The sequence below is a fragment of the Etheostoma spectabile genome, chromosome 20, assembly GCF_008692095.1.
Source record: "Etheostoma spectabile isolate EspeVRDwgs_2016 chromosome 20, UIUC_Espe_1.0, whole genome shotgun sequence".
Taxonomy (NCBI): domain Eukaryota; kingdom Metazoa; phylum Chordata; class Actinopteri; order Perciformes; family Percidae; genus Etheostoma; species Etheostoma spectabile.
Genome location: NC_045752.1, coordinates 4,084,550 through 4,097,997, shown reverse-complemented (window position 1 = coordinate 4,097,997; position 13,448 = coordinate 4,084,550). Strand labels below are relative to the sequence as shown.

Below are 13,448 nucleotides of genomic sequence, written 5' to 3'. Positions count from 1 at the left end.
ATGAATATTGTAATTTGGACAAAATAAAATCCAATTTCCTACTTGGTGAGGAATGACTAGACTTAGAGAGAAGGAACCAGAAAAAAACGTAATAAATCTGAAAGTTTAAAGCCAGACACTTCTTCAGTTCATTAAGGGTCCAGTTTTATTATGCCATCATTGTGAGAAGATAAATTAAGACATATCAAGAGGCAGAAGTCGTGCAGAGAAAGTTAAAGATCGAGAACCTTCCCAATAGCTCAAACAGACTTTAAATGCTGCTTGGCACATACATAGTGAGGCATTTAACAGACACTGACGTACTCACATGTAAAAAAGTTCCAGTTAAGATTATCAATGTTAGAAAGTGCCGTTTGTGAAAACATTAGAAGGCAACCTGTTTTTATAATTGTAATGATGTCAGCCTCTGTTCTCTGGCACAAATGGCTCAATTGGACAGTACTATTGAAAGCACCACCAGTGTTGCTGAAACCTGAAGGCATACAATTATAATCTTTACTATGAATAAATATCTTTCACACTACAACACAGAAGATCACATGAAAGGTCACAGTTTCTACGATTGTCTTAGCAGTACCGATGGCAGTAAACTGATGAGGACGCACAAAAATGCTAAGTATAAAGCTTCAGTTCATCATATGACACGGGGGTTGATCAATAAAATTGTCATGGGAGGGGGGAGGGGGGGGCTTGAAGAAACGAAAAGAAACACACCACAAACACACACACAAACACACCACAACCACACACACACAACACACACACACACACACACACACACACACACACACACACACACACACACACACACACACACACACACACACACACACACACACACACACACACACACACACACACACACACACACACACACACCACACACACACACACACACCACACACACACACCACACACCACACACAAAAGCCCTTCCCATGTTTTTCACTGGTCCTTGTCATGGTTGAGGGCCCGGTTAACAGCTGATGGAAAAAACAGAGAAGAAAAACAAACTATATTCAGACATACAGAGCACTGTATTTGATGATGTTCTTGTACAGTATGAATCTGAGAGGCGATGGAGAAATGTGTCTGCTGTGAGAATATGTTGCTGCATTACATATAGTATGTGGCTCTACTTGCATGTATACTGTGGGTATCTCACCCTCCTTTGTCACGGTCTCAGTTATGTTCTTAGCCTTGGCGCTCAGATCGCTGACCACACTGTCCATGGTAGCCTGGTGCTTCAAGAAAAATGGCCGGATCACACGGCTGTACAAGATCGCAGAGCCGTTCCACGTCACCGGAGCCATGCACCATACCAGGAACAAACACTAAGGTAAGGAGGAGAGCAGACGACAGATCTTGTTTATTACACTGCTGTGTCCGGTTCTTGTATCTTATGTGATGAAAAAATATCAACTATTACAACACCATGGGTTGTAGGAAATTATGATCATCATTATTTACCAATTGACATTTCATAGGGCCAACAGATGAATCAATTATTGAACAAATACTTGGCAGATTTATTAAGTAATGGTCAGTTGCAGACCTAAAATAGGTCATGTTAAAAACAAGCTAAAGCTTAGCATTAAATGACAAGTGTTACTATGTCTCAAACATGCTGGCTATTGTATAGTGTTACATAACAGGCCTATGTTAATTTGCTTTTAATATTAATCCTATTTTCCTGGATTACATTTATTCATTGAAACCAAACCATTTCAGTGGAGAAAAGCAATAATCATCATGGTAATTAGGCCCAAACAACAGACAGGGATGTGACTTTTTGATGGTCAACGCAGGGCTTTCTGATATGTGGGGTCTCTTTATCTCAGAACATCACTTACAACTTCACTCAACTTCAGACTCACCTCCTAGGTCAAAAGGGACATGAACTTCCACTGTACCTGATGGGAAATGTCCCGATTACAGCCTACATATGAGCTGTGTCCAGTATGTAGTATCTACTAAATATTTATAGTATATAGTTTTTTCAGTTAATATACATACTTTATAAATAAATAAATGAGTTTTACAACATACTGTAAGTAATACATACAAGTGGAGATGCCAATTATACTGTGATTTGGAAACTCCACACTGCCCTTTACACTTCCCAAAAATATCTTTTTGTTCTCCAATGTTATTCTGGAACTATCTCACCCCCCACTCGCATCTTATTCCTAGCTTTGCAGCTGTGAATAGTTCCTTTTCTTTGTACAATGCATTGTGGGAAAATAGTGTCCATCCAAAAGATCACTTAAAAAAACCAAGCATTTTTAGTTGTCTGCATACTAACTTCTTTTTAGTTTTTATTTATACTGTTTAAAAAATATGAATCCATTTGCAGACAGCATTTTTAAAACCTGGTAAGAGTGCAGTATTGGCCTGCAACACAGCTGGTGTCTGAAAGTCTTTCCTCATTTTGACACAAACTGTCCACAAGAGTGCGCTGTTGGCAAACTATGATTTACAGGCGCCCAGACATGCGTATTCATGTGATTCAACACGTTTTCACAGTGAAAGCAAACTTCAAATTAAAAAGTCAGCCTACCTTTCCAATATAGTAAAAGGGGAACCAGAAGAGGAAGATGTCAGAAAAGGCCTCGACGATGCTGAAGAGTCCATAAACAACCCAGTAGGTGAGCCACTGTGTGTCATCCTCCTTCACACTGCTCTCAATGGCCTTAATACTGAAAGGACAGAACAGGTTTCAGTCAAAAGATTGACATCAACACTACATACTGCAAAGATTAACTGTGTGTCTACCAACATTGATTCAAGGATGCTGATGTATGCCAAGAGTATGGGGATGACACGATACACACTTCTGCTGAATGCAGAGGGCTAGGGATGTTAAAGGAACACGCCACCGTTTGTTGAAACAGGGCTCATCACAGTCTCCCCTAGCTGTAGATAGGTGGGCCAACACATTTTTTGTCCCAGTGCATACATTGTTTTAGTCCGGTGCAACACCGGCAGCCCCGCCGCTAGTTAGCTTAGCGTAGTGAATGGGATCCTATGTTGCCGGGTTAGCATGTTGTGAGTAAAAGTGAGTCAACAGAACAACAACAACCTAATTACTTATTGTGGCCTGCATATTCATAACGAGTACATATAGCAATGCAGATTAAGACTAGATGATTTCCTAGGCAGATATTGATTTGGGACTACAGAATATTGGGTGAAAGCACCGCAACATGGGTCAAATCAATATCTGCCTAGGAAATCGTCTAGTCTTAATCTGCACTGCTAATACGCAGGCCACAAGTAGTAATTTTTTTTAATTTTTTTTTGTTGGCTTACTTTTATGCACAACATGCTAACCCGAAAACATAGGATCCCATTCACTACGCTAAGCTAAGTAGCGGCGGGGCTGCCGGTGTTGCACCGGACTAAAACAATGTATGCACTGAGACAAAAAATGTGTTGGCCCACCTATCTACAGCTAGGGGAGACTGTGATAAGCCCTATTTAATAATAATAATAATAATAATAATAATAATAGTTACAAATCAAACATATTTAAATAATAAACCTTCTATAAACACAAATGATTCAATGTACTCAACAAGATTTTCAACATAACTCCTTAATGGATAGGTTCAGATTTATGGGCATGGGAGTGCTTTACTGATTGTGTCTTAGTACAATACTCACATGTCCATATGTATTTTACATGAGTCGTGTGATGAGTTGTTGGCCCCTGTAATCATTCAACCTCTCCTTAATGGCTTTAAAGTGATTCCTTTCTAGCACAACTTTAAAAAATACAGTCCTGGTTTTGTGCAAAAATGCATTTAGAAGTTCAGCTCAAGCTCATTATGAGGCTTCAGTAATCAAAGTTAGTCAAATCAAGTGGGTACTTTCTAAAACTACAGTGTTTTTAGCACAAAAGTCTCTTTTTCCCTACTGACCTACAGTTGAGGAAGAGCAACACAAAGACATCATTGTGTGCTAGAAAAACGAGCGAGAAAAGATTACTTTATGGCCAGTAAGGAGAGGATGAATGATTACAGTGACTTTCAATGTACAAATGAGCATGTGAGTATTGAGATAGACTTGACAAAATCCAAATGTATTATTTAAATCAGTCTTTATATCTTTTACTGAAATATAACAACCAACAATTGAAAACTGAGCTGACTTTGTCTCACGGTTGAAAAGAAACATTAATGTCAGTAGTCCATGAAGTAAAGACATAGAGACAGAGCGTATATAAGTAAGTCACGCACCCATTGGAGGGGAAAAGAACTCCCTGCTCTCCATTGACTTTTATTGCGTGAAGGTGCCTACTTGTCAATTTTGTCTAATAGGAAACAACCGTAAAATGCCTAAAAAGCTTCCATGTGGTCATATTCACCACCAACAATGTAAAAAACCCATAACTGATCTTTTATGAAGACAAAAGTGGGTACAAATGTTAGAAATTAGCACGGAGAATGTGAAAAACTTCATGTTTGTAGTGAATATCACCACACATCTGCTTTTAGGCATTTTACTGTTGTTTGCTAGCAGACGAAATTGACAAGGAGGCACCTTCACGCAATACAAGTCAATGGAGAGCAGAGTCCCCCCCGGGGGCGTGGCTTTCAGAGTATGACGCAATGTGCTCTGTATCTATTAAAAGTAAGATCCATTCTCAGTTATCAATACTAAAAAGCAAAAAAGGCCCTTTTGTCAAGGGGCACATTTGGACATGACATAGCAGGAAGAGAACAGGTGTAATGAATGAGATTTAATAATTGACAATCGCTTTATTCTCAGTTCCAAACCTCTAGTATTGTGCATGTATGGGCTGACTAGAGAGAGCCATAATTACAGATACACCTTTGCTTTTACTGCTAAAGAAGTAAATCATAAAAAATGTATTTATTAACATTACTGTTTTAATACATAAATTGAAGGTACTGACAGTTTAGGTTTCAATGGAATTGAATTTTTATATACACACACTGTATACATACGAGAAATATGCAGGATAGACAAAGCCAATCAGGTTGCAGAGCAGGGAGGCTCCATATCCAAACAGAAGATACAGCCCAACCAAACTCAGAACACCTGCAGAGGGAGAAAGAAGAGAAAAGGGACAGGGAGGGGAGGGAGACATTATCAAGTTACGTGACAAACATGTCTAATGTCAAGCCACAAATAATTTGTTGTCAAGAGTGTGTGTCTGTTAGCACGATGTCAGGATAGCATATGACCAGGATTAGGAGGAACACTTCACTCAAGTCAAACAATGATATTCAAATCCAGCCAGAGTTGACTTTTAATGCGCTGCAAAGCTCACACGGCCATTTGAAACAGCCGGGCCTGTACATCCAGTCACAAATGCCAACACCTAAAATTTGTATTACTATTACAATGTATGTCTAACATACAAAGCAATCTCAATAGATGCCTTACATGCAAACAAGGCTTTCCACATATAATGTACAGTATATACTTTTTCAGTGCATAAAGTAATGGTTTTATGTAGAGCTGAAATGCCTGGTTGATATATCTCTTAGTCAATCAATCTGCAAATAAAATCCAAAATGTCAAATATGAGCGTTTGAAGCTTGTCTTTGTCATATATGAGAATAATCTGAACAACTTTGGGATTTGGATTAGATTGTTGGTTGGAAAAGAAACTAGCAATTTTAAGATTACACTTTGGGCTCCGGGAAATTCTAAGAGGCATTTTTCATATTTTTCTGATATTTATAGCTCAAGCAATTAATCAATATTGAAATTAATAGTTTCAGTCCTAGTTTCATTTTCTGTCTTAGTTTCATTTGCAGAAGTATAATGCACAATATAGCCTACACTCAGTGAATGTCCACTTTTGCTGACATAGGGGTGTTAACTAAATGATATGCTTAGCACTGAGGACATAGTGATGGTGTACTGGACAGTATTTTACTCAGAGGTGTTTCTTATATTCTTATAATGCAAATAGTGAGGCCATTAGAAACACCTACATTAATATAATGCAATGCAGTACAATGCATTTACACTTTTCTGATAATGTCAACAAATACTGAATTATTATTATTTTTTTTTTAAGTCAGCAAGTTATCATGGAGCTGCTTTTTTTCTGTGGTCACGCAAAGGGTACAACAGGACAAGAAGAATGACGTCTAACCCTCAAGCAGCTGTGGATGTCAGTAATGCCTTATCTCAAATGTATGCAAAACTCAAGTGATATAAAATGCAACAACCAGAGGCAATGAAGTCACACAGTACCAGTCACCACAGCACTAAAAGCCTTTCTGTTCTAACCTTTGCCTGCTCTTTACACCTCACTTGTTGTCCCAGTAATATACAAATGTCCATGCAACATCCAGTCTGGCACTCTAATGAAGGTAAAACTGGAAGAACTGGTTGAAATGAGAGACCCCAGTGAGACAGCTGACACTCCAGTCTGCATATTAAAGCTTTGAATAGAAAAATTATAAACTGACATTTGTAATTAGTTAGGAATAATGATGAATTAATGAGGAATATTAAAAAGCTGACAGCAGGATCCATCTAGGCTCTGTAAGTAAGCAACTCCTGAACTGCTCTAGGGAAATGAACAATACATCCATGTGACCATATGTTGGTTTTACAGCCTTGAATAAAAACACATGTCCCTCTTGTGGAAAAACTGAAAATAAGGGCACAAAAGCCATTACACAGTTGTGTAATCCTGTGATGACTCAAAGCACTCATTAGAGCGGCAAGAGTTGTAATTCAGCTGTAATAGTTCCTCTTAGCATCAAAACATTACAAAAACCTATTGTTAGGAGTTGAAGTTGACTTTAGAGACATGAAGATAACAAAGGCCACATTTTCAGTGAGTTTGGCAGTACAGATGAGACCTCTACTCCAGTCAGCACAGTAGTATTCCCACTTCAGAGTTTCAAGTGTCAGCATGAACTGGAGACGTTTCTCAGCTAATCAGAAGACAGTTTAAGGGACACAACTTCGTAGCTCTGTTTGCCCTACATGTCCGGATCAGGGCGAAGTACAACATTAATGTGAGCCAACAAGAAAGAATTTGTTGTATGCAACCTATTATCTGTGTACACATACATTACATTAACAAGCTGACAAGAAGACACTAACAAGAAAGTAATGTAAATAGGACAGGTCAAGGTTTAACTTGGCTGCTCTGTCTCGTTCTACCTTCTGCTAGTAGCAGGGTAGAGGTGAGTCAGGTGATATTTGCATACAATCTTCAGTATTTGTTTCACACACAAATTGGTGTGTCCGTATGCATATGAGTGTGTGTGGGTGTGTGTGTGTTGGGATTATGATATTACTTTGAGGAGTAAAGGGAGGTGGAGAGAAGGGTGGGAGTGGGGGGGTTGCTGCAACTGCGAAAGGATGGGACCGTTGCGAGATGGCGATCCTCTGGTATTTATGAATGAACCAAGCAGAGTAAGGTGGTCTGTAATGGCGTTGCGCACCAATCTGCGGACGGACGCCAAGTCCTCTCCGGCCACCCCTTCCTGACTACAGCCGAGACGGAGATGCACGTCAGCATAGACTATACGCTAATAATGACGCCAGTGTGTGTGTAAGATAAAAAACCTGAAGTATTTAAATGCCCTCTTTGTTTTTTCTGTTTGTGTGATCATTTTATTAATCCTGAAAGGGCAGCAGTGCCACTTAAATGACAGGGATCGGTCCTCTTTTACTCAGAGGGGTTAATGTTGGGTAGAGCCAGACTAGTACATTTTCTTATAGACCCATTTTATCTCATTACAGATAAATCAGTAACACAAATTAATTGTAGTCCAGAAATGGCAAAGATATGTTATGCACTGTTTAGAATAGGGCTGGCACAAAAGAATTATTTTCCTTTTCAACTGGTCTGCCAAGTGTTTTTCTTGATTCATTATTTGATTAAGTGTCAGAACATTGTGTCACGGTTTCCCACAGTCCAAGTAAACATCCTGGAATGTCTTTATTTGTCCGACCAACAGTCCAACCCCAAAGATATTCAATTTGCAATAACTAAAAACCGAGTAAAGCGGCACATATTGAATGAACGATTGCCTATTTGCTTAAAAATATACCTACACAAAAGATGACTCCAATATCAAAATTGTTGCCGGGTCATTTTCTGTTTATCGTCTAACCTTTTCAGCTCCGGTTTAGAAAGTGTATTTTCATTAGGCTACATAGGTTGTCCACTCGATAAAACTTATACGTTGATTTTTCAGTCAGTCTTGCTTAGTGCAAACCATGGTCACAGTTATTTAGTAGTCAAATATGATAGGATCCTTACCAAAACATTTTGTGTTTATTATGTTAATAAATAAATATATACTGATACATTATGCTTTTTCAACTTGCAACTATCAATATGCTATAACCCCGACTGAAAATAGCAAATGCTCAGAACTATTTGCAAACATGCCTGTGATCATATGGTGCAGTTAAATACCAAAAATATCATCATCCAAAACCTCTGGGACTTAAAAAAATTGGTTGTTCCAATGCATATCTATGTTGTGAGCTTCAATCTATGTTGACAACATCAACCAACAGCATACATTTTGAGTAAGGACTGTGGGTTTGAATGTAGGTTAGATGTTTCCTGCAATTCTGTGGCATCACAGACACAATGTAGATAACTAGCTTGAGGTGTGTGGCTTTTGTTGACTTCTACTGTGCAAACTGCCAACATGCTGTGTCAAAACACAACTCTTAAAAGCTAACTGAGAGCAGCCTGCGGTTGGAAAACCAGTCACCCTAGAATCTCCTTCCATCTATGCAATGCACTAGATATTTCAGGACGTGATAAAAATACCCCTGGTACCAGCTGTTGGAGGGATACTGCAGTTCATTTCAACAGAAATTTATCGAAATAGGTGTGTCAAAGGAGGATTATAGCTATGCAAACTCTAATCTTATTATGCATTGTAGCATAAAGGTATGAGCTGGATGAACTTTGGTATTCCAGCATGAGACGGGTGATGATAACATGAGCCAGATAACAGTGTCACAGGAAATTATACCACACTAAAAAGTCAAGCACTCACGTGACCACAACCGGCTGCCAGTTGTAGTTTGAGTGGCAACTCATTAGCTAAACTAGGTTAGCTAACGTTGGCTTGTTTGCTAAAGATGAAGAATGGAACGTTAGCTAGCTTAACGTTAGTTTCTGGTTGAGTCCCTAAGCAAATTCATTTTAAAAGTATACACAAACATGGAAGAAAGTTTAACTTTATCATGTATCAACTTTATTCCTGTTCACCGAGCCGTTAACATACCCAAGGTGATATACTCTCTCTTTACTCCCGTTTTCTGTTCCAGCGTCGCCAACTGATCTGTCACGAAGTTTTTCTCATGGAGCAGAGTCACGAAGCGTTCCTTCCACCGATTCATTTTCGGGCTTTTCCTGAGCCTGTGGTCGACACCAACCGCACAAAAAAACAAAACAAAATGTTATAACGCTACGTGCCGAGTTTTGAGGGATTTCATATTAAACATACGGCTATTTTTACTAACCTTGGTTTAATGAATTGCCCGAAAACTTGCCGCTGGATGGCTGGCTGCTGACTCCGCTGAGTTGCGGTGGCACTAGGGGTGGAGTTTGACAGTTGCCAGCTGACCAATCACAGAGCTCCGGTGAGTAACGTTCAAGACAGCAGGTGATTTAACAACGGTGCTGTGTGGACTGAAGTCAACTTGTGTAGGGCGCTACACGACAAGCACCGTTATGTCTGCTTCATGTTTCATAAATTGAACAAGTGTTGCTAATAAACATGATTTTGAACTGACGATGTGCTTCACAAGTCCGTTAGAGACAACTCAAAACCGTTGTTTGGGTTACAGAGACCTATGGGCCTGTAAGTAGGAAAACTGATAGGGGCCGGGCCTGAATGTTACTGCAGTAAACCACTCTGCTGCAAATAATACATTAATGCCAATGGTAACCTTAGAGGTCAAGGAGATTTAAAGATTAGGTTGCATTCAATGTTTCTGTTTGAATGCAGTTTATTTTTCTAACATTACAGCTCTGTCTGAGGGGCATGGGCGTAAAGAGAAAAAATGGGCACAGCAGCTGTATGTGGTGGGGCACCAGCAAATAAAGGTTTTCTAGCATGTAGCCTAGATCATGCCCATATGACACGGCATTGTTTTTTAAAACGTAATCCCATTGTCTTGTCCACAGACAATTTATCATATTTTTGTCTACCATAGGGGCTACCAAGAGGAAACTTTAGCTGCCTTTTATTTCAAACGTGATCATCTTTAATATATTTTATGGGATAGACTCTCTTAAAAACCTCTTTGCAGGTTTTTAAAATCCCTTAAACCGCATGAACAATTAAACTGCTCTTGTACAAAATTGATTAATTTATTCATTGATTAATCACAAATGTGCATCTTAATAAAGAAAAGGTTCTTTAAGGTGCAAATTACGGTGTAGATACCTGCAATGTTATTTTGAACGTTTCACACTTTAAAAATACTTAATCCATTTCAATTAAGGTAAAATTAATGTCCATTATTAAATGAAAGTATGCAGCTCATGATTCATGCCTTAATAAGGCAGGTTTACTGTATTATGTACAATGCAGTTGAAGGTGACATGATCAGTTTCCCTTGCATTGCTTGCATTTGCATTTATTCTAATGACATTTTGGACGTTTCTAAACAGCCTATGGTGTGTGTTACTTCTTCATATTGTATGATCAGCTCCTCTATCACCTGCAGAGTCACAGCCTGCAGACTTAAACATTGTGGATAATATTAAGGGATTCCTTTGTCTCCACGTCCCCAGTCGTGTCATTCAATACTGGACCAGAAACTGCTTCTTTATTAGTTTGCAGAGAAACAAAGGTTACAGACTGAAACAGAATTTCATTTAACATGTTGACCAAGTCTGAGTCCTCTCTGTGTGAGAATCAGTCTACCCCAAAGTCTCCTGACAGTTAAACTGGTAGAGAAAGACCTCCACAGTCTGAAGGTTTTTTGTTCTAAAACCCGTCTGGACTGTTTGTGTTTTCCTTCTGTCCAACACCCAGAGGACATTTAAATAAAGGTTTATAACCCAAACTGAACCAGGATCAGTCTGTTTTATAAAGACATTCGGCGCTGATCAGAGCCTGAATTCATCAAAATGTCTCAGAGAAGAAAATCAGTCTGAACTGGACAAATGTTCTCAGAGTAATACATGTTTCGTTCTTCTTTTAGGACAAAAAAGAAAAGCACTTCACCGACTTTCTGAACAGGAAGTGACTCATATTTCATCTGAAATGTATCAGAGCTGCAGAGGAGTTTTAACCTGTTACCTGCTGATGGAGGTCACACTAATGTTTTAGGTGTGTTGATGGCAATAATCAAGAATAGAAAGTTTATATATAGGGCAGCCCTGACCCTCCTGAGTCCAGCAGTGTCACAGCTGAACTAGTCTCACATTGCCAGACCTATCTCCAAGAATTGGACCTGGATTAACAGAGGGAAGTCTTGATCGTGAAAAGAGTTGAAGGTTGAAAACAAAATCAAGCTCATGTCCATGTGAAGCTATTTAACCTGGCCAGCCAGCAGAGGGCAGTCTGTATCTATTTATGAGAACAAAGGCCTTTGGGGAACTTTGCAAAGACTGAAACAGCAGAGAAGAGGAACAGAAAGTCCAAAGTTTCTACATGTTCTTCATCAGTCCACAGGGAGATGTAGCCTCTACTTACTCCACCTCATCTCTCCCTTTCTGTTTCACAAGGACAGGTGTGCATGAATGTGTTTTGCATTATTTCAATGCATCACTGCTCCTCACAGTTTTAAATTCTTATGGCACAGAGAGGCTGAACTGTTTCCATGCACTCCCACTGATACTGCATCAGGATGATGTTGCCAATAACTCTGTTTGTCATGTTGGGTTTTCTGAGTCATGGTGAGAGATTTTGGAAATTGAATCTCATATTGTGGTTTGATTAATGTCTAATGTGTTATAATTGCACCTGCTGATTCTCAAGGTCACATTTCTTTTCTTATTTCAGAGTCGTCTGCCAACAAATTTCTGACTCAGGCTGACAAATCCAAGTCTGTCAGTCTTGAAGGGACTGTGACCATCAGCGCCTCAGGGAGTTCAGATATTGATGATGATCTCAGTTGGTACCTTCAGAAACCTGGACAGGCTCCTAAACTTCTTATATACCAAGAATCAACTCTCTTCACTGGAACTCCGTCTCGATTCAGTGGCAGTAGATCTGGTTCTCACTACACTTTAACCATCAGTGGTTTTAAGGCTGAAGATGAAGATTTAGAGCCGTACAAAAACCTCCTTCAGTTTGAGTGAAGTGAAAGCGGCCTGCTGCAGGTGCAGAGGGTTGGTGAAGAGACTGTGATGAGGAGAACTGGTCCAGTGAACACAACACAAGAGTCATCAAGCAGAACCACAATCAATCTAAATAAAACTGACACACACTCACAGACACTCTTACACATATAGTTTTAAACTTTACTCTTATCAGTTCATTTAACTTTTTAATAGAAAACTGGGAAAGCTACCTTCTCGTTGGACTACAGTCACTGCTATTATTTTTATTATTGTCATTATCATTATTTTTTTGCGATTATCATTACTAAACATTTAAAAGATACAAATGATGTAAGACTCAAAATGTAGTGTTTTCTATTCAAATGTCACAAAGTAATAAAAACACAACATCTACTGCACTGTCAGGTGCAGTATAATATCAGGTTTGATACTACAAAAAGATATTTTTTATAGTAAATATATTATGAAAGAAACACAAAATACACTGACTCATTACAATCCACAATTTTGTTAATTGATGTTTTTATTTTTAGTGACACATTTTTTATTGAATGAATTATCTTGGAGTGAAAGAAATACAATTCAGTGTAACTTGGACCTGGAGCAGTTGGGGGTTCGCTGCCGTCTCAAAGGTAAACTGGCACCTTTCCAGCTACCACCTACAGACTGAGCCACAGCCACCCCCAAATGTTTCAGCACGACACAAACATATTTTACCAGAGGTGAAATAGGTTATTTATCTTCAATAAACCTTTAAGTAATTTAAAGGCAGACAAACAGACATCTCATACCAACCACAGTGAACACAAATGTCTTTCTCCAATTGATAACACACTAAAATGACATGCATAGCACAATTATTTAAACTGACACAGAGAGCAAAACCTCTTCTCAAGTTTCTAAAAGTCTAAACACATTTTCTGCTTTACACACATTTTGTCATTCAAAATGGCACTTTTTAAATGCACCGAACACGGTAATCTGCATAAAACACAACAATCTGACATAAAGTCACATGTTTGTCATTTGAAAACACTGCCATTCAAATTGACACGACATGAGCTCATTGGCCAATATATGTGTCACCTAGTCAAACACCTCAATGGTTAATAGCAAACACTTCACATCAAGAAGAAAGCACTATGAAGAGAGCACAGGTCAGCACCTTTCTTTTTTT

The 13,448-nt window shown here is 38.9% G+C and overlaps 1 protein-coding gene, 1 long non-coding RNA gene and 1 gene segment (V, D, J or C); 2 read left to right on the top strand and 1 right to left on the bottom strand.

The window, feature by feature from the left end:
• Positions 1 to 9,730, bottom strand: part of zgc:101744 (Receptor expression-enhancing protein 6-like) — a 24,352-nt gene extending 14,622 nt beyond the window's left edge. The window contains exons 1-7 of one of the 6 annotated variants that reach the window (XM_032500251.1): positions 9,496 to 9,730; positions 9,258 to 9,391; positions 4,974 to 5,067; positions 2,561 to 2,699; positions 1,166 to 1,334; positions 927 to 983; positions 123 to 879 (exon numbers count right to left, since the gene is read on the bottom strand). In XM_032500251.1, the coding sequence (XP_032356142.1) occupies positions 946 to 983; positions 1,166 to 1,334; positions 2,561 to 2,699; positions 4,974 to 5,067; positions 9,258 to 9,372 (555 nt within the window). In that variant the 5' untranslated portion in view covers positions 9,373 to 9,391; positions 9,496 to 9,730 and the 3' untranslated portion in view covers positions 123 to 879; positions 927 to 945. Of the gene's footprint in view, positions 1 to 122; positions 984 to 1,143; positions 1,335 to 2,560; positions 2,700 to 4,973; positions 5,068 to 9,257; positions 9,392 to 9,495 lie in introns of those variants that run through there. The other 5 variants (XM_032500253.1, XM_032500254.1, XM_032500252.1 and 2 more) reach the window with 5 other exon arrangements.
• LOC116670028 (uncharacterized) overlaps positions 1 to 13,448 on the top strand; it is a 17,725-nt gene that overhangs the window by 2,793 nt on the left and 1,484 nt on the right. The window lies entirely within an intron of this gene.
• LOC116670023 (Ig kappa-B5 chain V region 2699-like) lies at positions 11,785 to 12,474 on the top strand. The segment is given in 2 exon segments: positions 11,785 to 11,884; positions 11,991 to 12,474. Coding segments are annotated over 2 exon segments (348 nt in total).